General features: G+C 38.9%; 1 protein-coding gene across 1 annotated transcript in view; it reads right to left on the bottom strand.

Annotated features, from left to right (window-relative positions):
• SLC22A23 (solute carrier family 22 member 23) overlaps positions 1 to 25,472 on the bottom strand; it is a 331,330-nt gene that overhangs the window by 93,607 nt on the left and 212,251 nt on the right. The window contains exon 4 of the mRNA XM_033934828.1: positions 323 to 491. Within this exon, the coding sequence (XP_033790719.1) occupies positions 323 to 491 (169 nt within the window). The remainder of the gene's footprint in view (positions 1 to 322; positions 492 to 25,472) is intronic.

The following is a 25,472-nucleotide window of genomic DNA, read 5'->3' as shown; positions in this document are numbered from 1 at the left end:
GAATTCGTGTTCAGGGCATTCGGCTTTCTGATTGGCGACCTGGACTTCTGCTGAAATTGCTATCTCCCGTCAAAGAAGCTCAAATAGAAAAACAGTTTGTTCAATCATTGCTTCTTTTAAGAAAATGATTTTTAAAGAGAAAATGCACATTAAATTCTGTCTGGTCTGGAGATTTGAGTGTTCCAACAGTGAGCTTTTGGTCTTTCTTCAACGTCATAAATGCTAGAAAAAAAGGCAGACGCATTTCTCCTGATAGCAAGACTTTTTGCCGCTGATCTGTTTTTTCCCCAGACTTCAGAGCAGACTAGCACATTATACATACCACCAGTAAGGTAACATCAGAATGAAAGGACAGATGATGATGGCCTGGAGAACTTGCCAGTCCCTGCAGAGAGCAGCCAGGCCTGGCATGAGGAACTGCCCCGCCATTGCAATGAAGCTCGCTACCATCGTGACCATGAATCTGGATCCAGGAGGACAGAGCTCTATTCCTGAAACAAATCCATACAAAAAGCCAGGGTTAATGAACTGCAAGGAAACTTTTATTAGCGGTAAAGAAGAACGCTATCTTGTCTGTCGGTCTGTTTTAGTGTCGATCAAATTTTTCAACACACAGTAGGGATCAGTGTCCAGAAATTCTTAATTTGTTATATTAAAAGACCAGCATCCACAATTTAGTCGTCTTATTTTTTTAATGATTTTTTTCATCTCATTTGGGAAAACACATTTGAATTCACTGCTTTAACATGTTTACTACCGTATTTTCACTCATATACCGCGCACCCGTGTAAAACGCACACACGGGTATAGCGCGCGGGAAACTGTAATTTATGTAAATAAATTTTTATATACCGCGCACGCCGCCCCGACTCTCCTTTCGCCCGCCCCGACTCTCCTCTGGCCAGCCCGACTCTCCTTTAGCCCGCCCCGACTCTCCTCTCCCCCTTGAAGTCCTGTCCCCCCTTGAAGTCCTGTCCCCACCCTGAAAGTCTGATGCACCCCCCGACGTCCGATTCACCCCCCCGCAGGACCGCTCGCACCCCCACCCCAAAGGACTGCTCGCGCTCGCACCCGCACCCCCACCCCCACCCCGAAGGACCGCTCGCACCCCCACAGCCTCCCCCCTCCATCATGTAGAAGCTGCCTACCGTCGTCCTGCTGCTTCCTCTGCCGGCGGTCCTGCCCCGTCTCTTAGCCCTGTGTCTACGCTGCTTCCTCTTCCGGCGGTCCCGCCCTTTCTCTGACGTCAGAGAAAGGGCGGGACCGCTGGAAGAGGAAGCAGCGTAGACGCAGGGCTAAGAGACGGGGCAGGACCGCTGGCAGAGGAAGCAGCAGGACGACGGTAGGCAGCTTCTACATGATGGGGGGGGGGGAGGCTGTGTGGATGCGAGCGGTCCTTCGGGGTGGGGGTGCGGGTTCGAGCGCGAGTGGTCCTTTGGGGTGGGGGTACGAGCGGTCCTGCGGGGTGAATAGGACGTCAGGGGGGGGGAACTATGTAAAAAAAAAAAAAGGGGATAACGACCTCACGAATATAACGCGAATGGTTATACTCGGTTTGTAAAAATTGTGTATAACGCACGCGTTATATGCGTGAAAATACGGTAATCTTTACAATTTATTTTTCTATTTTTTTTTGAATGGCAAAGTTATTTAAAATGCCATAAATCTATCTTGTGGATTTCTTTTTAAGAAGTGCTATTAAACCAAGTTGATTTTGCTAACATGCTGCTTATACTGTACCTATCTTCAAAACTGCTGTATGCATTTACAGTGTATTTTACAGCAGGTATCAGAGTTCTGTATAAGTGATAGATCATTAAGAAATGTTTAAGAGCACATAAAAGTAATACACAGTAATTTTGTAAGGAGGTGCCTAGGTTAATAAGACAGGAAGGTGACTATTTTATAGAAGCTATTTTATTTTATAGCTTATTTTAAGAAATTGGAAAAACTGATAGGTTGAACTACACATTCTGGTGGGAATCCCTGTGTTATACATATAAAATGGAGCGTTGCATGGTTGTACAACAGGGACGATTTAAGAATTTTATGGATGTTTGGGAGCCATTGGCTAAATACTGTAAAGAGAAATAATTAATTTTATTTTATAGACAAGTAAACATACACATTAGAGAATGACACAGTGACAAAATTCATCACCGTTCCCGTCCCCGCGGACAACCGCGGGAAATAATCCCATGTAATTTTCTAGTATCTATTTCAACCTCAGTCCTTCGACACCAGCATTCTTCAAAGCAAAGCTTGCAGGTCAGTGGTTGTGCCCAATTATACTCTGATTCTTCCCTCTCTCCTTAAAGAATGACATGAAGATGGTTTCCCGCGGTTATCCGCGGGGACGGGAACGGTGATGAATTTTGTCACCGTGTCATTCTCTAATACACATCCTGGGGGAGGAGGGGGGGGGTAAGGGAAGGGAGTGGAATTGGAATTGATCCGGGGATTTTATGAATAGTTTGATGAAGGTTTTGATATATTTGTTTATTAACTGGGGGGGGGGGTAGGATTTCTTTGTGCAGTACTATTTGTAAGTTTGTTGCGCTTATTATATAATGTACAAAAATGTAAATCATTTATTGCGCATTTGTAGTTTGAAAATCAATAAGGAATTAAAAAATAAAGAAATACAGAGTCCATTTACACATAAACGTTGTGTTTGTTTTTAATGGTAAAAAGTATTAGGGAAAGGTCAAATTTTAGATTTAGGTTTCAGTCCCAAACAACCTTCAAAAAAAGTAAACTCAATTTTTGGCTTAATATGTTTTGAAATGATTTGTATAGCACATATCAGATGTGTGCAGCACCACAGAAAGACATAAGTGTGTGTAAGAGTTTCAATAAAATAGTAAATCACTTTCCTCTTTCCTTTCTCTCTGAGTATAACAAATGGATATGAAAAATATATTCTTATTTCTCCTTCTTTGGACTTGTTCAATTTTTCTATTTGATTCAGATTAAAAAGATTGCTAAAAATGTTTGAAGATGTAATAAAATGACAATGTTTTTGTTCTCTGCCACACAAGGATAGTTTAGTTAAAACTGTGCAATGATGTGAATAATAGAAGTGCAAGCACATGCCTCATACCATTCCAAGGCCATAACGGGACAGTTCCATGAACTGCTATGGTGTCAACTACCATACTAATGACAAAGAGACCATTGAACAAAACAATATTGCTACCCTCTCTGAATTATCTGCTAAATGTACACAATTTCATCTCCCCTCCCTTGAAGAATTAAAATCAATAATCAGGACAATCAACAGTAAAGGTATGCAAAATGAAATTATTCCTCCTTTTTTTCTTAAACAACATTTCGACTTTTTCGGACCTTTAATACTTTTTATGATCAAGGAAAGTCTACAATATAACACTATGCCATTGGCCTGGAAAACATCTATTATCTATCCCATTATCAAGGATCACAAACTAAGCATCGAAGATAAAACAAATTATAGACCAATTGCTAATATCCCATTTCTCGCAAAAATAATTGAGAAAATTGTTTTTACTCAGATATCAAATTATATAGAGCAAACAAACATCTTACACCCCAATCAAACTGGTTTTAGGCAAAATCATTCCACCGAACATTCCCTGATAGGTATGACATCTTCAATACTCTATCATCTGGACCACCACTCTTCTGTACTTTTGATCTCATTAGACCTGTCGGCAGCATTTGATACAATAGATCATAACCTATTATTAAATAGATTAGAATCTATTGGTATCTCCGAACAAGTTCTTCAATGGTTTAGGTCATACTTGGACAATCGAACTTCTATAGTTTCCTTTAACGATACTGTTTCTGCAAGTTTTTCTAATACTTACGGTATTCCCCAAGGTTCTATTTTATCCCCTCTTCTCTTCAATATTTTTCTTTCACCCCTTTTGACTCTTTGTCAATCTATCGGTTTTACAGTATTCGCATATGCTGACGATGTTCAACTTTTACATCCTATCGACCCCAATAATCAATTTGATATCATTACTATCAATGACAAACTTGAACAGATTCATTTATGGTTGGACAACAATAGACTCTCTTTAAACATTAATAAAACCAACACGTTACTCTTCCCTTGGAAAGAAAATCATAAAATATCTGTTCCTATTAAAATCCAAGGAGTAACGCTCAAACAAATTAATAAAATTCGGATCTTAGGCGTCATCCTTGATGAAAACTTAACATATCATGACCACATCAGTTATGTGGTAAAAGCCTCTTTTTACAGACTACGTCAAATCCGTTCTATTTCAAAATTTCTCTGTGCAAAATCTTTAAATACATTAATTCATTCATTAATTATTGCAAAAATTGATTATTGTAATGCTTTATTCAAAGGAATGGCCCAAAAAGAAGTCAGAAGATTACAGATCATACAAAATACTTCAATTAAATTAATTACTGGGGCCAAAAAATTTGACCATGTAACCCCATTATTACAAAAAGCACATTGGCTACCAGTGGGACATCGAATTTTATACAAGTTATCTTTACTCACCTTTAAATCTTTATCATCCAAAACTCCATCATTCATTTATAAAGTTCTAATTCCATACACTTCTCAAAAAACCTTACGATCTAATCAACAACTTTTATTAGTTGTTCCCTCTCTCAAAATCATAAATACCAGAAGACAGTATATTTTCTCAGTTACAGCACCACAAACATGGAATTCTCTCCCACTTTATTTAAGGGAGGAAAAAAACCTCGACAAATTCAAAAGCCAACTTAAAAGTTTTCTTTTTATAGACGCTTTTAATCCTTAATTTAATTGCTATTTACTCTGTACAACTCCCTTTTACTTCAGTCAGCTACATATTTATTTTGTTTTCCCATCCATTCTGTGTATTTACCCTTATTTACCCCTTCTTTCCTATTATAAATTGTATTTCTTCCCCCTCTTTCCCAATGTTTCCTGTCCAGATTTGTCTGGTTTGTTTTAAATTGATTTTAATATTTTATTATATTATTGTTAATTTTTATTATGTATTTTCTGTAAATGTAAATCGCTTAGTAGTTACGATAGGCGATTAATCAAATATTGAATAAACCTTGAAACCTTGAAACCTTGAATGACAAAAGGAGAGCCTACAGAAATAGAAATGGTAAAATCCCATGCACTGCCAACAACTTACCCACAAGAGTAAGGGTGTATTAAAACTTAAAGTAAGTTAAAAAAAACAACAAATAATATATACACAAACCCACAAAAACATGTTTTCAGTTTGGACTGGAAAATGAATCTAAAATACAAAAAGCTCATCAGTTTGACCACTTCTAATAATTGCATGTGTCATGTCTGACTGGTGCTCATTTGAACTGGAGCAGCCTCAAAACTTCTTTGGGAAAGAAGAACCCATACTATAGGGAAAGGGATTGGGACTTGTATACCGCCTTAAGTGGCAGATTTAAAATAAACCGGAAAAAGTTTTTCTTCACTCAAAATGTAGTTAAAACCTGGAATTCATTGCCAGAGAATGTGGTGAAAACAATTAGCTTAGCAGGGTTTAAAAAAGGGTTAATTTCCTAAAAGTCCATTATTAAGGAGGACTTGGCGAAATCCACTGCTTATTTCTAGGATAAGCAGCATAAAAAGTGTTAACTCTTTGGGATCTTGCCAGGTACTTGTGACCTGGGCTGGCCACTGTTAGAAACAGAATACTGGGTTTGATGGACTTTGGTCTGTCCCAGTATGGTACTCGTTTGTTCTTATGTACAGGCGCATACCCGTTCTGCTCTTGAGAACTGAAGTACTGAGTGTAGATGGGAACCTATCTTATGAGAGAGTAACTGAAGATAAAATCCATCTTTTATTAGCTATATTTTGGCACTTGCCCTCATGGGGAGGAGCACAAGTGGGTCTGTTAGAAGCATGCCATAGGAGAATTTTGATGTCTGTTCAGTTCATTTTTCTCCGAGGATGGTATTCTATTATGATGTACTGTTAATCTGAATATTTTTACTGTTGTTAATTGTTGCATAGCTCTGGGTTATACTTACTGCACAGTACATTGCCACATGCTAATGTCTTCAAAAAGGCAGTAAATAACTTTAATAAAGATGTTTTTACTTTTAATTTTTGTCCTTTTTTATTTTATGCTTCTTGTTTATATTTGCTCTAGTCTTCCCCTACCCTCCAAGACCTTTTATAATTTTCTTTCTGGCGCACTGCTCAGTTGTTCTTCCCATCCTACTCACTATTTAAAATAACAGGTATCCATTCACAAGTGTTTCTGTAGGGCCTTCAGGGAAACCTTCATCCCCAACCCAGAAAGAGGATCTCAATACAAGAAAACCGAAGTGCAATTAGACTTGAAATGCCATTTTCACAGACTGGAACATACAATGCAGTATTAAACTAAACTAAACCTTAGGTTTGTATACCGCGCCATCTCCGCAAGCGCAGAGCTCGGCACGGTTTACAGAGTTAAGAGGAAAGGAACTATAAAGAAAGGATATAGGAGAGGGACTAAGAAGATAAAGAGGGACAAAATACTAGAGAATAGGAAGTGATTAGATTTTTGAAAAGAGCCAAGTTTTCAAGTGTTTGCGAAAGGATTGGAAGGAGCTTGAATTTCTGAGTGGGGATGAGAGGTTGTTCCAGAGTTCTGTGGTTCTAAAGGGGAGGGATGTTCCAAGTTTTCCTGTGCGGGATATACCTTTTATAGAGGGGAATGATAGTTTCAGTTTTTGGGAGGGTCTGGTGGAGTGTGGGTTTGAGAAATTCCAAAAGAGTGGGATAACGGGAGGAAGGACGCCATGTAGGATCTTGAAGGCTAAGCAGGCACATTTAAAGAGGACTCTGGAGTATACTGGAAGCCAGTGAAGCTTGGAGAGGAGTGGGGAGACGTGATCGAACTTGCCTTTTGCGAAAATAAGCTTAGCCGCGGCGTTCTGAATTAGCTGAAGTCTATGGAGGTTTTTCTTAGTTAGGCTTATATAGATGGAGTTGCAGTAGTCCAGTCTAGAGAGGATGGTGGATTGAACGAGGACGGCGAAGTGAGAATGATGAAAGCAGGATCTCACTTTCCTCAACATATGAAAGCTAAAGAAGCATTTTTTTACCAAGGAGTTGAGGTGATCATTGAAGGAGAGAGAGGAGTCTATGACGATGCCTAGGACTTTGCTTGAAAACTCAAGCTGAAGAGTGGTGCCGGAAGGTAGTGGGATGGAGGTGGGTAAATGATCTAGTGTTGGGCCGAGCCAAAGTAGTTTTGTTTTGGACTCATTCAGTTTCATTTGTACAGATTGGGCACAGGATTGGAGATTCGTTATACATGTGGATATGTTCTCAGCGAGGTTAGAGAGGTTTGAGTCGGTCTTGAGGAGGATGAGGATGTCATCAGTGTAGGTGTAGAGAGTTTCTAGGGGGGATAAATGAAGGAGTTTCAGAGAGGACATGTAGATGTTGAAAAAGATAGGAGAGAGGGGTAAGTCTTGCGGGACTCCACATTTCGGCTTCCAGGGGGGGATGAGGTACCGTTTATGTTAACGGTGTAGGAGCGGAAGCGTAGGAATTTCGAGAACCAATCTAGGACTGTGGAGCTTATGCCTATTTCGGAGAGTTGGAAGATTAGGATATCGTGATGGACGACGTCGAAAGCTGCGGAGAGGTCGAATTGTAGGAGAAAAGCGAATTTGTTACAAGAATGGAATTGTTGCACCTTAGAGATTAGTGAGGCCAAAAGGGATTTGGTGCTGAAGTTGGGTCTGAAGCCGAATTGGTGGGGTAGGAGAATAGAGAATCTTTCTAGGTAGGATGAGAGTTGAGTGGATATAATGGATTCTAATAACTTGGTTAGGAGAGGGATATTTGCTATTGGACGGTAATTTGATGGTATGGAGGGGTCAAGGTCGGCCTTTTTCAGTAGAGGGGTCAATGAAATGTGTCCCATGTCGGAGGAGAAAAGGCCTGATGTTAGGGCAGAGTTTATAAGTTCGGTGAGGGAAGCGATGGCCTGTGTAGAGATATTCTCGAATAGATAGGAGGGGAAAGGATCCAAGGTGCACTTGCAAGTTTTTAGTTTGAGGCAGAGTTTGGAGACTTGCGATTCGGAAACAAGCTCGAAGACGGTCCAGGATCTGTCAGCTGGAATGAGGGTGGAGACAGGTAAGGTAGGGTTGAGGTTAGTAGAGGCCAGGGAGTTGTAGGAGACTGTGGGTGGGAAGAAGCATCTTACGGTGGTAACCTTTTCATTAAAGAAGTTTGCAAGGGCATCGGCTGATAGAGACGGTGGGAGCAAGGATGGGTCTTTTTTTGTAGTTAGGGAGCGCCAGATGTTACACAGCGCACTGATCTGGTTGTTGGATCTAGAGATCTACCGAAGTTCAAAAGGGATCAATAAGCATCTGAAGTTTAAGGGGGATGACCGTGATATTGGCAGCAAGTATGAAAACTCAAATTTACTTACCGGTAAACAGAATTGCAAATGAATGTTTACTAAGTATTCAAACTGATTAGCTCCCCAAATCTTCTGGCAGCAACTTTAAATGGCAAAAAGCAGCAAAATCAGATGCTCTTGGCAGGCCTGAATATAGACCGTGCCAATAAAGCAACAGCAGCTGCACCAGAAGAGATAACTTTGCATCCTTACACCGACTTAAACTGTTTTGCAAACACATGCTACCAAAGGGACAGTCAAATTATATCATATTGCCCCTTTCAACTGTGTAGCTGCAAAAAAAATTAAAATGGCATTAAAACTTTTTCTTCTGAAATAGACTCACAGAGGACCCACCCTTAGGGCTCCTTTTACGAAGGTGCATTAGCATTTTTAACGCGCGCACCGGATTAGTGCGCGCTAGCTGAAAAACTACTGCCTGCTCAAGAGGAGGCGGTAGCGGCTAGTGTGCGCCATTAGGCGTGTTAAGGCCCTAACGCACCTTCGTAAAAGGAGCCCTTAGTCACATTATGAATGCCAAAAAGGATAACGAGCCCAACTGATTACTCAATCAGATCTTAGGCGTGCCTTTCTCTGTAGAGTTATTTAATTTAGATGAACATGCACAAAAAGGAAAATGTAGTGGGTTTTTTTAGCATACAGTTAAGGATGCCTTCATTTGTTCCTAATAAATTTTTTGGGCAAGACAACAATAGGACAAACCCACAGATAATTTATAAATTGGCCAAATGAAAATAATACAAAAATCAATGGAACATGGTGGTAAAATGAGCCTGTCCCAAGGAAAGAATGACCACGGGGATCAGAATAGGATGCGGGGTGGCGAGAAGCAGCATGTGCCCCTGAAAATGATACAGGAAAATTTGAATAATACTCTGGCCTCCAAAGGCAGCCAATGAAGTAAGCGATAATATGGACTAATACGGTCATTCTTTTTTAAACCAAAAATCAATTGAACAGCTGTATTCTGAATTATCCTTAATTTCCTTCAAATTTTTTTGGGTGCTCTTAAATATCTATATAATCTTAGAAACATAAGAGCATGGTTGAGAGAGATATCATCAAAGGAGCCTATAAATCAGGTAAGTTGGGGCATCTTGATAGAAAGGTTACAAGAAAGGCAAAAGTAAGCCTGGTATTAAGGGAAGGGAAGAGTAAAGATCGCAAATTATCCTTGTAAACTGCTAATTGGTTATATTTGCAAAAATACTTCATAAAAATATTTTAAAAGTCTGTATAAAAATGCTAGAAGCCTAAAAAAAATAAAATAGAAGAGCTAAGAGTATATACAACTAAATGAAGATGTAGATGACATAGGCATCACAGAGACCTGGTAGAAGGAGAATAACCAACGGGACACTGTCATAAAAGGGTACAAATTATACTGCAGTGATAAGAGTAGATCACACTGGAGATTGGGTAGTGCTATATACATTATTTAAGAGGGAATCAAGTGTATCTGAAAGCTTGGGACAAGTATGTTGGATCTCTAAGGGAGAGAAAGAGATGATAGAAGGTATGGTTACGCAAACTAGATAGGCCATATGGTCTTCATCTGCCTTAATTTTTCTCTGTTTCTGAGTGAAATTGAATAAATATTCTGAAGGGCATAACAGAAAAGAAAACCTTGCTAAATAACTCTTGCTTTGGAAAGTGATAGAGAATATGTACTACGTCTATATTTTCGTCATATAAATGATCAGTTTTTAGGTTCTAATGTGCAAATATTTCCAGACATGTCTTTAAGATTTCAGAGGCGCAGAAAGGAGTTCTTGGCATTGAGGTCAAGAGTCTTAGCCCTGGGAGCAAATTTTTTGCTGAAACTTCCTGTAAATTGTTTTGTTACCCATCAGAATAAGAGTTATCTAATTTTTTTACCTAAACAACTGTTAGGATTTATAGAATCAAAAGAGCAAGTAGTGTCCGTAGCTGATAATGTATAACTGTCATGAAAGGCTGTAGTAACTGCAGATAAGTGCCGCTTCCTAGGTTGAATAAGATTTGCTTCATTTATTAATATTTTTCTAAAATCTCTCTCAATAATATGGTGGACTAAATAGGTTGAATTAAAGGAATAACTTAAATCACTGAGTTAAGTGGAATTGGGTTTATACATTTTCTGTTAAAAATGTTTGTAAATCTGTACACAAGTATTTGATTTGCTTGTTTGAAATTTGACAAATGGAATAAATAAAAAGTTTAAAAAAATATTCTGAAGGGCAAGAGAATAGTGATAGGGATATATTATTAGCTGTGTGGTCAGACTGAACAGATGATTAAATTTTAATAAAAATTAGGGAACCTACAAAACACTAATAGTTTATTTCAACTACTCCAATATTGATTGTATAATTGTCCTGTAAGGAAATACTAGGGAAGTAAATATTCTTAGTTGGAATAAATGACTGCTTATCCCTGAGGGGGAGAGCAGTAAACAGCATGGAATCTTGTTACTTTTTGGGATTTTGCCAGGTACTTGTGACCTGCTTTGTTTGTTTTTGTGAAGCGAATACACTTCTCCCTCCGTATTCGCTGTGATAGGGGATTAACAGAACCGCAAACACAGAAAAACCGCAAATAACTTTTTCATATGTTATTTGCTGTTTTCTATTAAAAACCATCGTGAATATGGTGAAACCGCAAATAACATGGTGGGAGACCTGGCCTGTTCCTGAAGGAGAGACAAAACACGGTGAAAAAAGTGCTGGGAATCAGTGATTTCTCTATGCAAGCTGATGTAATTTGGGGGGGGGGGGGGAGGAACCAGCAAGCTAAAAACCGTGAATAATCAAAACTGTGAATGCTGAAATCATGAATACGGAGGGGGAAGTGTATTATCTTGCTGACAGAGGGCTAAGGGTTTTTTTTGTGGGGGTAGGTGTTACTAGGTGATCAATCCCAGTGTGGGTTTATTAAAGATGGAGGGTGTTTGGGGAGGACAGTTAAGTTAGGAGGGAGAGGAGGTGTATGGCTGGCTTAGGAGAGACAGTATAGGAGGGGGATGGAATTGTTTGATGCTTTGGGTGTTCTTTGTGCTGAATCGCCTTCTAGCTGTTGTGGGATGCTTCCATAGCTGTCCTATCCTATAAATCTCAGGCAGCAAACAGTTTCATATGAATGCCTCGCCAAACAAAACAAAACAAAAAAAATCATCTCTGGTGGGTTGACAGACTGCAGTTAAAGTTTTAAAACTCAGCCTCTAACATCTCATAGCCTGCAGGCAAGGAAACCCAGCCTGAATTCTAAGCCACAAAAGGAGTATCTCCCCTGTTTGATGAGGAATCTCTAAGAGAGGACCTCAGGGGACATTCATCTTCATAAAGGAGAATAAACTACATATATCATCTAACTTCTACACCCATCAAGTATCTCAAAAGCTATTAAGGATTAAAAGGAAATTATCCCTCTCTCGGATGAAAACCATTCAACAGCATTCCCGTGGCACCCTATTCATAAATCCACAACTGCTTGTATACATGCAGTTATTCTGAATTATAGCAGAACGTGCTTTGGTGCGATTTCTATTTATTTGCTTTTGGCATTACTGATCATAAATACACCTCAAATTGAAGATCGCTGCCTTGAACTCTTCAGTTTTGCTCACGTCAAAAAGAAGCAAGACGTAGTTCTGTAAGAGACATTGAAACATTGCTAACTATATTGTTTTTCTGAGATTCTCACTCAGCCCTGAGTTACTATGTCCTTGGATTTGAATCATTTCAGGATTCATGGAAGCTCTTGTGGGTTGACAAGATTTGGATCTGCATTCGTTTTTTAAGATTATGTATTCCACCTAAACTTCAGAGTCGCATAAAAGTATTGTCACAGATCTGTGGGTAAAAGCTAGCAACGTGCAAATTACTTTATAACAGAACCAATTGAAATTGCAAACAATTTTCTTTGGTAATTAACCAAGGCATCTCTTTGTGAAAGTTAAGTCATCACAGATCGTTCTTAACACACATCTACATTTCACCTTGAAGTTCTCAAATGCAATATTCAGCACTTTGGTTCAAGGATCGAGACTGGCTTAAATTCCTTCTTTATTCAATTTGCAAAACGTTATGGATGACAAGATGCAAATATTAAAAAGTTAATGAATGGTATTTTGAATGTGTGGTAAAAACCAAGCCAACACATAATCGTGTCCCTACACTATCATATATTTATTTATTTTGTATTAGGATCATCTGAGGTTTCCAAGGTGAGCCTCATATAAAGATCTAATGAGTTCACCAGCACACCTTCATCGATCCTGAATTTCACTCTGGTGAACTGATCCTCATTAAATTTTTATATGAGGCTCACCTTGGAAACCTCGAATGATCCTAATACAAAATAAATAAATAATAGTGTAGGGACATGATTATATGTTGACATATTTCATTGACTTAGAGAGTGCCCTGGAAAAAACCCCCGTATATTTAATTGCGCACTATTTGCTAACATAAAACCAATAAAGACATTTACACAAGGTAAATTAGCTTTTTCACTAGCCTCTATTAATGTGTATTTTACCTAGAGGAATAAAGTTCATTTATTTATTTGGTTGAGTGATTAGGATTTATTAGCCAGCTTTATGAAGAGTCACCCAAGGAAGTGTAGAAGAATAGCTTGACAAACATCTTACATAACTGAATCACAATACTACTATTAATTATTTCCATAGTGCTACCAGATACAAATAGCGCTGTACAGAATTTTGGTGATATTGAAGAGATAGAAGCGACAGGTCTTAGCAGCTTGTTGGATATATGTAGAAAATGAGAGGTCGGAATCGAAGACGACTCCAAGGTTGCGAGCAGAGGAGACTGGAACAATGACAAGTATTATTTATAGAGATGGAGAAAAGAGGAGGAGGAGCAGAGGGTTGAGGAGGAAAGAGGAGCAGCTCAGTCTTGGACATATTTGTTTCAGATGACGGCAGGACATCCAGGCAGCAATGTCAGCCAAACAAGCAGAGACGTTTTCTTGGACTTTAGGACAATAGTAAAGATCAATAAAGCTTTGGGTCCGGATAATTTACACCCCAGGATGCTTCGAGAATTGAGAGATGTCCTGGCGGAGCCATTAGCCGAGATTTTCAATTTATCCTTTAGCAAGGGAAAAGTTCCCTTGGATTGAAAAATCGCTAACGTTATTCCTCTTCACAAAAAGGGATGCAGGTCAGAGGCTGAGAATTACAGACCGGTAAGTCTCACTTCAATAGTGTGTAAACTAATGGAGACAATAATCAAAAACAGATTAGACACGTTTCTGGACGAGGAAAAATTAAGGGACACCCACCAACATGGTTTTATGAAGGGAAGGTCTTGTCAATCCAACCTGATAAGCTTCTTTGACTGGGTAACAAAAAAGCTGGACGGGGGGGAGTCCCTTGACATCGCGTACTTGGACTTTAATAAAGCTTTTGATAGTGTTCTACACCACAGGTTATTGAACAAGATGAACGCAATAGGACTAGGAGGAACGCTGACTGCATGGGTAGAAGACTGGCTTAGCAACAGACTTCAAAGGGTAATGGTAAACGGTACTCGCTCTGAATCATCAAAGGTGACCAGTGGAGTGTCGCAGGGATCGGTCTTGGGCCCAATGCTATTTAATATCTTTGTAAGAGATCTGACTCAAGGATTTCAAGGCAAAATTGCGTTATTTGCCGACAATGCTAAACTATGCAACGTTGTGGGCAGGGCAACTAAACCCAACAGCGCAACCGCGCAAAACACTATGAAACAAGACCTACTTTTGCTTGAACAATGGCATTAAACTTTAATGCCAAAAAATGTAAGGTGATGCATCTTGACAGCGGGAATCCTTGCACTACATACACCCTAAATGGAGAAAACTTAACAAACACTAAAGTAGAAAGGGACTTGGGAGTAATCATCCGTGAAGACATGAAGGCTGCAAATCAGGTGGAGAAAGCCTCAAAAAAGGCTAGACAAATGCTTGGCTGCATTAGAAGAAGCTTTATCAGTCGAAAACCCGAAGTTTTTAATGCCATTATACAGATCCATGGTGAGACCGCACCTGACTGTGTCCAGTTTTGGAGGCCACATTACCACAAGGATGTGAAGAGAATTGAGTCAGTTCAGAGAATGGCCACAAGGATGGTTTCAGGACATATGAAGATCGTCTGAGCAGTCTGCGCTTATACTCGCTTGAAGAGCGCAGAGAAAGGGGGGACATGATAGAAACTTTCAAGTACATAACGGGCTGCATCAAGGAGGAGGAGGAAATCTTCACTCTTACGGGTCCCACGGTGACAAGAGGATATCCGCTAAAACTTAGGGGAGGAAGATTTCATGGGGACACCAGGAAATACTTCTTTACCGAGAGGGTGAATTATAGATGGAATGGTCTTCCACGTCAGGTAGTCGAGGCTAGTAGCACGCTCGACTTCAAGAGACGATGGGACAAACATGTGGGGTCGCTACAGAGGTATGATAGGGGATAGTTTCTCGAGGGTAGAAGGGATCATGATTTGGCAGACTTGGGCCGTCAGCCCTTTTCTGCCGTCAAATTCTATGTTTCTATGTTTATATGACCAAATGTAAGCAGAAATATACACATTAAAATAGCACAGTAGAACACTAGCATAACAAAGGAGACAAATGCCAGCAGAATACAAATGATACCTCATAAAAGGCAATGTGGAAGAACATTCAAACAGAAATAAGAAGCACAATACAGTGTTTGCTGGCTTTGCTATTCTAAGCACTAGAGCTGCTCTTTGAGTCGCTCTTTAAAGCTTTCAAACTCACGCTGAGGATGCTCCTTATCTTAAAAATTTAGATTTGAGGTTTATATATTTTTGGTAGAGTCTAGGGAGTTAACTTTCCTGCAATGCCCTAGGGCACGCCCAACTTATATTCTGGTGTCTTTTAAGGATATTTTGTCTTGGGGTTTTGCTATACCACAATACAATGAAACATCTTAATAGGCAGCTGAGAGGCCAAGCAAGATGGTTAAGACAAAATTACTACTACTACTACTAATTATTTCTATAGCACTACCAGACGCATGCAGCGCTGCACAGAGTCACAAAGAAGAAGAAAACAGTCCCTGCTCGAAAGAGCTTACAATCTAAACAATTACTGGGAGAAACAAACAGGTGGCTGAACTGGAAGCAAACTAGTGTTAGTTGCAGGGTGTGTAGCAAGTTAATCGCCACAGACATTAAAGGCTGGGGAGAAAAGCCACGCTTTCACCTACCGCTAAGCTACCAACAATGAATCTGTGCTAGCATGCAGAATTTATATTTCAAGGTTGCTAGCCACAAATGAGTTAACAAGAACATTTTTTAAAACCTGTTCAGTATTATACAACACTCATAGCTTTTATTAAAGAACCAAATAAAGGAGGTATAGGAAAGGGTCTAAAAATTCCATACAAAAGTATGTACAAACCAAATCATGTCCTTCAGATTTCGAAACTGGTTGATTTTTGCACTGCCATTTATATTGGTCTGCCCATAAGGTTGGTAACAAAATGACCTTCAAAAGATGAAATAAAATAGCCAGAAGCTAGTTGAAAACCACATGCAATGGCAGTACGATACCATAAAACAAAATCAGATACGGCCACATTTCGGTTTCCACCTATTTCAGGGGCATATGACATCTCCTGAATGTGCAAAGTCAAATTATACCTTCCCAATATAAAACACCTCCATGTGCATTACAAGGGATTCCTTTTTGCACTTTCTAATTAAAATTAAAGAAAAAGATGATTGAGTGTATTCAAAGTGTTGTTTGGCATGGCAACTGTTTACCTGTTTCTATGCTTTGAACGTTATAAACCTAACAGAATTACCCGAGGGCAATATTTATTTGTTATTCCAACCATCAAACCTTGTCGATATAAGAGATTTTTTTATAAAATGCTCGGTTTTCAGGCAGGTAAAATGGACCAATAACTATTTCCAGGGCCTACTCTTATATGTCCTTTAGGAAATTACTAAAAACGGATCCATTCAATAAATTTATAAACTGATGTTCCAGAATACTGACAGGCAAATAGTATATTGATCTTAAAGCCAGAAGGTTCTCAAGATTTTTCACTGTATTTTAGCAAATTGTATCTTATTTTATTGTATAATTTTAGAATTTTATAGCATAATTTTAGTATTTTTATTGTACAATTTTAGTATTTTTAATCATCTACTATAATAAAATGCTAAGCACACATGCGCACTCTTACCGGCGTGTTCCCTGATCCCTGATCTGTAAGTCCGTGGTCGGCAGAGTGTGCATGTGCGAGTCTCCAGGACTGTCTTCTGCACCTGTGCTGTGCCAATTGCGGGGTTTAAAAGCCATGGTGTCGCCTCCTCTCACGAGCCGCACCAGCGTTGAAGGGTTCCACGCTTGCAGAGATCATGAGAGGAGCCGCGGCGGTACCTGTAAACTTTAAAAAAAACAAACTTCGAAACGCGGTAAGGGAAGGGGGGGGCCGACAAAGAGGACTCCAGCCGCGAGCCGCAAGGAAGAAGCTGGACCTGCCTGCCTGCGGGGAATGCTATAAGGGAAGGGGGAGGAGCCGAACGGAGCAGGCCAGATCGCGGTAAGAGAAGGGAAGGGGTGGGTGGGAGGAAATGCTGCTACTGCTGTATAGAGACCTGGAGGGAAAGGCAAATACCGCAGCTGCTGCACAGGGATGTGAGGGGAGGGGGAGGGAAATGCTGTTGCTACTCCACAGGGAAGTGGGGTGGAAATGCTGCTGCACAGGGAAATGGAGGGAAAGAATGACAGACAGACAGCAGGAGGGAGGGAGACAGACAGAAAGGAAGAAAGACACAGGGGCATGGAGAGGGACAGAAAGACAGACAAAGGGGGCCAACAAGAGAGAGAGAGAGACAGAAAGAAAGACAGACAGACATATATTCTAGCACCCGTTAATGTAACGGGCTTAAAGACTAGTTGTTTGTATAAAGTTATTAATATATGTAAACCGCCTAGAAATTTGCGGTAGGGCGGTATATAAATTAATTATTATTATTATTTTTGTTGTTTTCATCTAAGTGAGAAAATGCAGAAAGGAATCCCTTGTGATACACACATACGTGTTTTATATTGAGAAAGTATAATTTGACACATTCAGATGTCGTTCTATGCCCTTACAGGAGGCGCAAACTGAAACATGGCCTTGGTCAGGTTTTGTTTTAATAAACTGACTCGTACCATACTGAAATTACATGTGGAGTGGAGGAGTTGTCTAACAGTTTGTGCAGTGGACCCAGATCCGGAGAAACTGGACTTGATTCCCACTGCTGCTCCTTGTGACCCTAGGCAAGTAACTTAACTCGCCATCTCCTCAGATACAAAAACTTAAGGTTGCAAGCCTGCTAGGGACAGAGAAAGTACCTGCATATAATGTGTTCAGCACTACATACATCTAGCACTGCTACAAAAATGATTAGAAATAGTAGTAGAAGTACATGTGTTTTTTGACAGACTTCTATCATTATTTCATTTTGTACTGCTCAATGCTTCTTTGTACAATTCCAAAAGATGAAAAGCTGTCGCTCAAATATCACCATCTCTTTACTGGCTGTTCATCTTAAAAACATAGAAACATGACGGCAGATAAAGGCCAAATGGCCCATCTAGTCTGCCCATCCATAGTAACCATTATCTCTTTCTCTCTCCGAGAGATCCCACGTGCCTATCCCAGGCCCTCTTAAATTCAGACACAGTCTCTGTTTCCACCACCTCTTCCACGCATCTATCACCCTTTCTGTAAAAAAGTATTTCTTCAGATTACTCCAGAGCCTATTACCTCTTAACTTCATCCTATGCCCTCTCATTGCAGAGTTTCCTTTCAAATGAAAGAGACTCGACTTGTGCACATCTTATTTAGGGTTTACTTCAATACACCTACCCTTATTTACAAGGCCTTACGTGGTCTAGTCTCACCCAGAATGTTTCAGAAAAACCTCTCAGGCCAGTCTCCAAACAAAGGCTTCAAGTCATTCTATGAAAAGAGGAAACATTTTTTCCACTCATTTATGCACCTCTCCAGTGATATAAAGCGGATCATGAACAATTGGCGGATTTTAGAATTGCATAAATGTTTTAGAAATACAAAACCAACTATTGCACTGACCAAGAATCCCAATCTCAGAGACAAATTAGTACCGTCTGCCCTTCCTCAGATCACCAGCACTCAAGGCAACCATTCTGGACATTAATCTTGTTCTAGCTACTCTATCAGTCCAATTCTTTATATGTGAGGTTGCAAACCATTGGACCCCTGAGGAAGGCGTGTTTGCCAAAACATGGACCGTGTAGGGTCCGGTTGGATTTTTATCACTGTATTTTTTATCACTGTACTTTTCAAATTGAATTTTCATGTTTTTATATGACAGTGTTTAATAAATTATCTCCAGAACATCTGTATCCACAGTTTTTTTGTTTCTGTCTGTAGACATACCATATGCCTCACTACCTTTGTTCACCCTAAGATTAGCAAGAGATATAAACTTAATTTCAGTTGTGACTGTAATATAGAACACATTGTATATATCATAATTTGTCCTTGTAAACTTCTTTATGTTGGGAAAACCAAGAGGAAAATTAAAACTAGGATTATAGAACATAGAAGTTGTATACTTAGAGAAGTCATGTCAGCTCCATTAGTGGCATATTGAAAAGACTTTGGTCACACGATAATCTCCAATTCTTCGTTTTTAAGACTTTTAAACTCAGATGGAGAGACGGAGATATAGACCATATTCTATTACAAGCGGAGCAGAGGGCCAAATTTGAAATGAATACTATCACTCCCGCAGGACTTAATCTCAACATTGATTACCGTCCTTTTTTATAGATAGGGACTCCGCGCTTGGATGTTGCTCCTCTCGTCATCATTTAGATACTGTTTTTATTCTTTATCTGTCACCTCACGTTATTGTTTTCAATAAAAATTTTATCATTTTAATATTTTATGTTTTATACATTAATTGGAATGCAGGCATATTTATCATTTCATTATATTGCATATGTATTTAACCACGGTTAGGTATTTATGGATTATTTTTACGTATTTTATAATATGTATCAGTCTTTCATGCATCATTTATTATTCATATTCATTCATTTTTTGTTCTTTTTATATATTTTCTATTTATTATGTGCATACTGTTTTTATAAATGTTTGATTTATCATTATAGAACTTTTTCATTGTTATAATATGTACTTTCATGCTGTGATATGTTGCACAAATAAGCTGTATATGTATGCATTATGTTTGACTTCTTCATGATATGATATGTATATCATACGTTTCAGGATAGTTTTATAGTTTCTCTGCATTGTTTTATCATTTCTTACGATCCTTGATGCAGTTCGTTTTAACATTTATTCATATATTTGTGCATTATGATGCTTTTTTGACATTTCAAGATTTCAGTTCACATTTTTTATTTCAAATGTCTATCTTTGTCATGCATTATTACCTATACCACTTCTAAATACTTCTTATTCTTACATATGCTTTTTTATGTTTCCTCTCTTCCCTTATCACACCATCCATTTCACTTAGGTCTTTCACATACTTATGTCTCATTTGGCTACGTATGCCATTATTTGCTTTTTCAATGTCCTTAGAATTAGTCCTACTGTCCTTCAAAATGATCCGTTAGTGATCATTAATTGGTAATTCTCTCTTATGAGTTATTATTGCTTTATTGGATCATTGTTTACATATCTTATGTTTTTAGTCTGGGTTTACACTTTTTATATTTCAGCCTTCCCCACACATTCCTTTTGGCTGGTAAACCCCCTTTTTCCTCACACTGCTTTTCTTAGGTATTCATTGTATTGGTCCCCCCATTGACACTTCTTCCACTTCGACGACACATTTTTTATGTCCTTAACGCTTTTACGTTATTATTTTTGCTGCATACGCTTTATCCTATGTGACCCCTACTCTTATAAGCTTCCGTTTCCTGTCGCGACTGTTTTCATTACGGCGGAGTAACCAAGTGATCGTCTTGCTATTGCTGCTTTCGCGCACAGGCTTTGCTTCCCAACACATATCTTTTTCGGGACCGTTCCCTTTTGGTTTTGGCATTTTTGATGTTGTTCTTAGCTTTTTAGCTCTTTCCCTAAGGTTTCCCTTTTTATTAGAACTGAATTACACATAGCATATGTATTTTTTTCCCTTGCGTAAGATAAGCGTTTTAAATTTCATAATGTTTTAAATTCCGTAAAGGTGTTTTAATTCCATTAAGTCATTTTAGCGTTTACGTACATTCCCTTCTTTCTTCCACCCCTGTACCCATAGCCGGGTTGTACTTGTTTAGGTCCTCTCCTTCTCACTCACCCCTTCCTTTCCCCTTCCGCCCTCCTTTTTTTAGCACCGTGCCTCCATGTTGCTCTTTTATTTTAGATCTCCTTGATGTTTCATATTTTTAGGACTGCTCAATATATCATCATTCCTGTTTTAGGTCTTTTGAGGCATCAAATCTTTTTAGGTTCTGCTTATTTTAATTTACACTTCTGTTAGTTTCCGTGCTGCCCCTTTATTTTAGAGTTTACCTGTTGATTTTAATTCTAGGACTAACAAATATGCCTTTATATTCATTTTTTGTTTCTCTGTTACTTGAGTTATTAATTAAGTTTTAATTCTACAGTTTTTTTGTCTGCGGTTTTATCTGATACCTTATCCACCTGGGTAGGTTGGCATTATACATATTTTCAGCTTATATATATCTTTTATTTTCTGGCTTGCATATATTTGTATATTTGCATGTTTTTTTTCAGCACTTTTCTCACTATCTTCCATCACGTTCATGGTTACCACTGAATTTTCTGCATGACACTCGTCATTTTATTTCTTTAGTGTCACCTAGTTTGGACTCTGACTCAAATACTTGTGATAGTTGCTGCACATTTTTACATACATATATGCACATATCTTCTACATATTTTATTTTTTATGTATAATTTAAGTTGTTTTATTTTGGTTCATTAGGACCCCTGATGAAGGCGTTTTTACCAAAACACGGACCATGTCGGGTCCTTTGGTTTAGTTCAAGGTGGTAACATTAACCACATTCATGATTTTGGTTTAATAAATTTAGTTTGCTTCTTTGTACAGCTGTCTGCAGTTTTCTTTGTTTTTTGTTTCAAAATACCCTTAAGACACGTTTTTCCCTCTCCCCAATACTGTGCATTTATCAAGTTGTTTCAGACTGTGAACATGGTTTTGCTTGTTATGGTTATAGAATCTAATGTGGTGTTTGATTTATTATGTTATATGGTATTTCTATTCCACTTTTACCTATTTAGTTCAAAAAGGGATTACAAGAGAGAATTAAGCAAGTCCGGGAAATGTGGTTAGGCTGGTAATTTCCATGGTAAGTGGGCGAGTCTGTAATAGATTCGGGAATCACTGAGTGGGGAGGATTTGCCTGTAGTAGATAGATATGTGGTCCTGAAGTGGTTTCCTATCTCTGGGTTGGCGTGGGTTTTAGTCTGTGACGAGTTCATGGTCATGGAACAGGAAAGCTTTTACTAGTTTTCTGAATCTGAGGTAGTGATCACATAGTCACTGTTTCAGAGGAAGATTGTTCCAAAGATTTGCAAGTTGATATTGAATGGACAGAGATTTCTTGTAGAATATTTGGTTGAGCTTTGTAGCAGTATTGCTATGTCACCACTTAGGATTTTGTAGACTGTGATGCCTACCTTGAACTTTAATTCTGTTTATGACAGACACCTTCAGCTTCCAACAGGCTTAGGGGCTCTCTCTGGGCAGGGGGAAGTTGTCCTAGCTGTATTCCTCTAGCACCATCCCTGGCATATGTGATCTTTAAATTTTGCACAGTATAGGTGAGGTGGAAATGTATCTATTTCTTTGGTGTTGTGCTACATTGAAGGTGTGGCTTCCTGGGATTTTGGTTTAATTTATATTTATCATATGCGGTCAGCTATTATGTAAATAGTTGGCATTTGTTTTCTATGTGTGTGACCAAAGTTATTCTGTTAGAATTAATTTTTTATGTAGCATTCTGTAGTAATTTGGCTTGTTCAGTTTTCCCAGCAGTGGATAGGGATATTTGTTCTGTATTTGTGATTTATAAAACAGTTTAATAGGATATTTTTTTTATACTTTAATAAAGTGATTTAAATATAAAATCATACCTGTTTAAGGCTTGTGTGGATGGGATCAGACTGAACTCGTTGGAGGATGTGGACAGAGTTCACAGGAACAAACTTTGTCCCCATGTCACTCACCCACCCAAACACAATCTCTTACCCCAATCTGGCACTGGCACCAACACCAACGCGAGAATCTCGGAGAGAGCGAGAACTAGAAGGCCTTGAGCATGCGCAGATGCTCAAGGCCCAGCCCAAACAAGTGGGAGGATCTTCGGGCACCAGCATGTCCTGTGCGTTGGTGCCAGTGCTAGATTGGGGTAAGAGATTGTGTTTGGATGGGTGGGTGGGTAAGTGGGGGATGCTGGATCGGGGGGGGCTCACAAATCGAGTCAACGTTCGGTTTGCGAGGCATGATTTGCAGGAATGTTTTGCTCGTATTGCAAAACACTTGCAAACTGCGTTACTCGCAAACCGAGGTTTGACTGTATACTGGTCGATATCCAAAACAATTTAACAGGCAAGAAACAGCCACTGACTGGTTAAATTGCTCGTTTGCAGCTATACGGTCATTTCCAGTGGCACTTTACTGAAAATGCCCGGTTAGTGCCCAAGTGAAAACTGGATATGCTGAGGGCATTCTAGGGCAATCAGCACTTGGCCACTTACGTTCTTTTCAATGTCCTTCTTCCCAACTAAAATATTTAGGCATATTATTTAACAAAGATAGAGAAATAATGATGTCTTTAAATTTAAAATCACTTCAACCCAAAATAAACTCATTAATCAATGGTCACCTTTCAATCTTACTTGGTAGGGATGCATAGAAGTGATCAAAATGACCATTACACCAATAAATCCCTCTTTAAGTATGTTACCTAAATTAGCTCCTTACTCTTTATATAAAGAAATGGCCAAAATTCTTACAAGATTCATATGGTGTAACAAATTGCCGTGTATTGTATTACGCTCTCTTAAAGCCCCAAGAAAACATGGGTGAATGAGCTTTCCTGATTTTTTACAAATACCATTTAGCAGCATTATTAAGATACGGCAGGTTTTAGATGGATGATTCCAATAACCAAGTAGTTCTTCCAGCTTGGCACACAATTGAATCCAATTTATTAAACCCAATTCCTTTAAAATACATACCTTATATTACAAAATTAGTTCATCCTAAACTTTTTTTTTAATTTCTTTATTGAAAATTTTTCAAAACCAAACAAGCACAACTTGCACTGTAACACATTGTTGTAACATAGTTCTTTCAAGTTTCAAGTTTATTTAAAATTTCAAATACCGCTCAATCAGCCTTTTAGGCGGTGTACACTGTCTTAAAAACATATATGAGATAGCAATACATCATTTAAAACAATAATAGTTATTAAAAACAATTTCAAAATAACCAAAAAGGGAAACAGGGTAGAACTACAATTATCAAGTAAAACCAAAGAACATATAGGGAAAAACCAAAAGGAGGGGTGTGAAAAGGTAGAATAAAACTATGTAGCCCTGAAAAGGACATTTAGGCCTCAAAAGCAAACCAAATCAGCACCATATGGTACAATAATCCCCCCCCCCCCCTACAAGTTCCGTGCAGGCCAAGGATCACTAGTTAGAGTTCGTATATTGCCCTCGTTTTTCACACCAGTCAATGTATGGCTTCCAACATTGGAGCATCCTCAGCAATCGATGGTGTTTCATAGCCTTGAGCTTAGACATACTAAAGTCATAGTCAACTTTTTGCAGCATCTGAGCCTGTGATGGAGTTGATACTTGACGCCATGCAGCTGCCAGCACCAAACGCACAGCAGTAACTATAATATCCTAAACTATTTATTAATTAGTTTTATATCCCATCCTCCCCAGAGAGCTCAGAATGAATTACAAAGTAACATACATAATAATTAGATAAAACGAGTTACGTGGTAATTAAGTCAAAATGGGTTACAGTGACATTCATACAATACAATTTGTTCATCTTAAATTAACATTCACAGAGAGAATTTAGCTCAACATACATACATTTGCTAGGGAATTACAGACTGAATGGTTGTTTAAACTAGAGAAGGAAGATTGGTGGGTTAGATGCTCTGTCAATCTATTTAATAATGTTGGGGTGTAGAGGGTGCTGGGAGTCTAGGTACTTTACCATAAGGATGCTAGGCTAAGGGAATTAGGTGAAGAGGTACCTTTTTAAAGCTCAAAAGCCCTTCGAGGGATCCGATATGTATTCATTTACTGAAGACTATTTATCTAATCAAAGTAACAAAACTCTGAATGCTCCTATTTGGCACAATTCTGAAATTCTCATTAATAATAAACCCTTATATTGGCCACAATGGATGAACAAAGGCTTCTATTAATTAAGCCACATAACTTAACAAGTCATTCATAACTTTCTCTCATCTACAAAAGTAATTTGATCTTCCTACTACTGATTTCTATAAATGTCTCGTGTTTTCATTATTGCCTTGTGACTCTTTCCGCTTTCAATAAGCATATGTAAACCCCCACCCAAAAAAAAACAAAACATTGGTTGTCTATTTTAAAATGGTCCTTAAAAATTATAACCTCGTATCTTCTGAATTCAATTAACTTGATAGAATAGGGATCCACAATGGAACATACTACCTCGTTATACTATAAAGATTTTTGCAAATCAATGTGCCCACTCAAAAACAGAACAAAAAAATGGCGGGGGTCTCATCTTATATTTGGGTCTGTGCCTAACCGCCCCCCCAGTCCCCTGCCCCGGACTTGTGGCAGGCCTCCTCCGGGCCTGCTGTATGACCTGATGGGCCGGGACAGGAAGGATCCCTCTCGTCTCCTGACCAGGCCGACTCTGGTCTGACAAATTTTTTTACCTCTCTCCCACCTCCCCCGTGTACCTTTTTGAATCCCTGATGGTCCAGTGGCATAGTAGGCAGCAGTGAGTTT

This window comes from Geotrypetes seraphini, chromosome 2 (genome assembly GCF_902459505.1).
Source record: "Geotrypetes seraphini chromosome 2, aGeoSer1.1, whole genome shotgun sequence".
Classification (NCBI taxonomy): domain Eukaryota; kingdom Metazoa; phylum Chordata; class Amphibia; order Gymnophiona; family Dermophiidae; genus Geotrypetes; species Geotrypetes seraphini.
The sequence above is the reverse complement of the archived record's forward strand: the minus strand, read 5'-3'. Positions and strand labels throughout refer to the sequence as shown.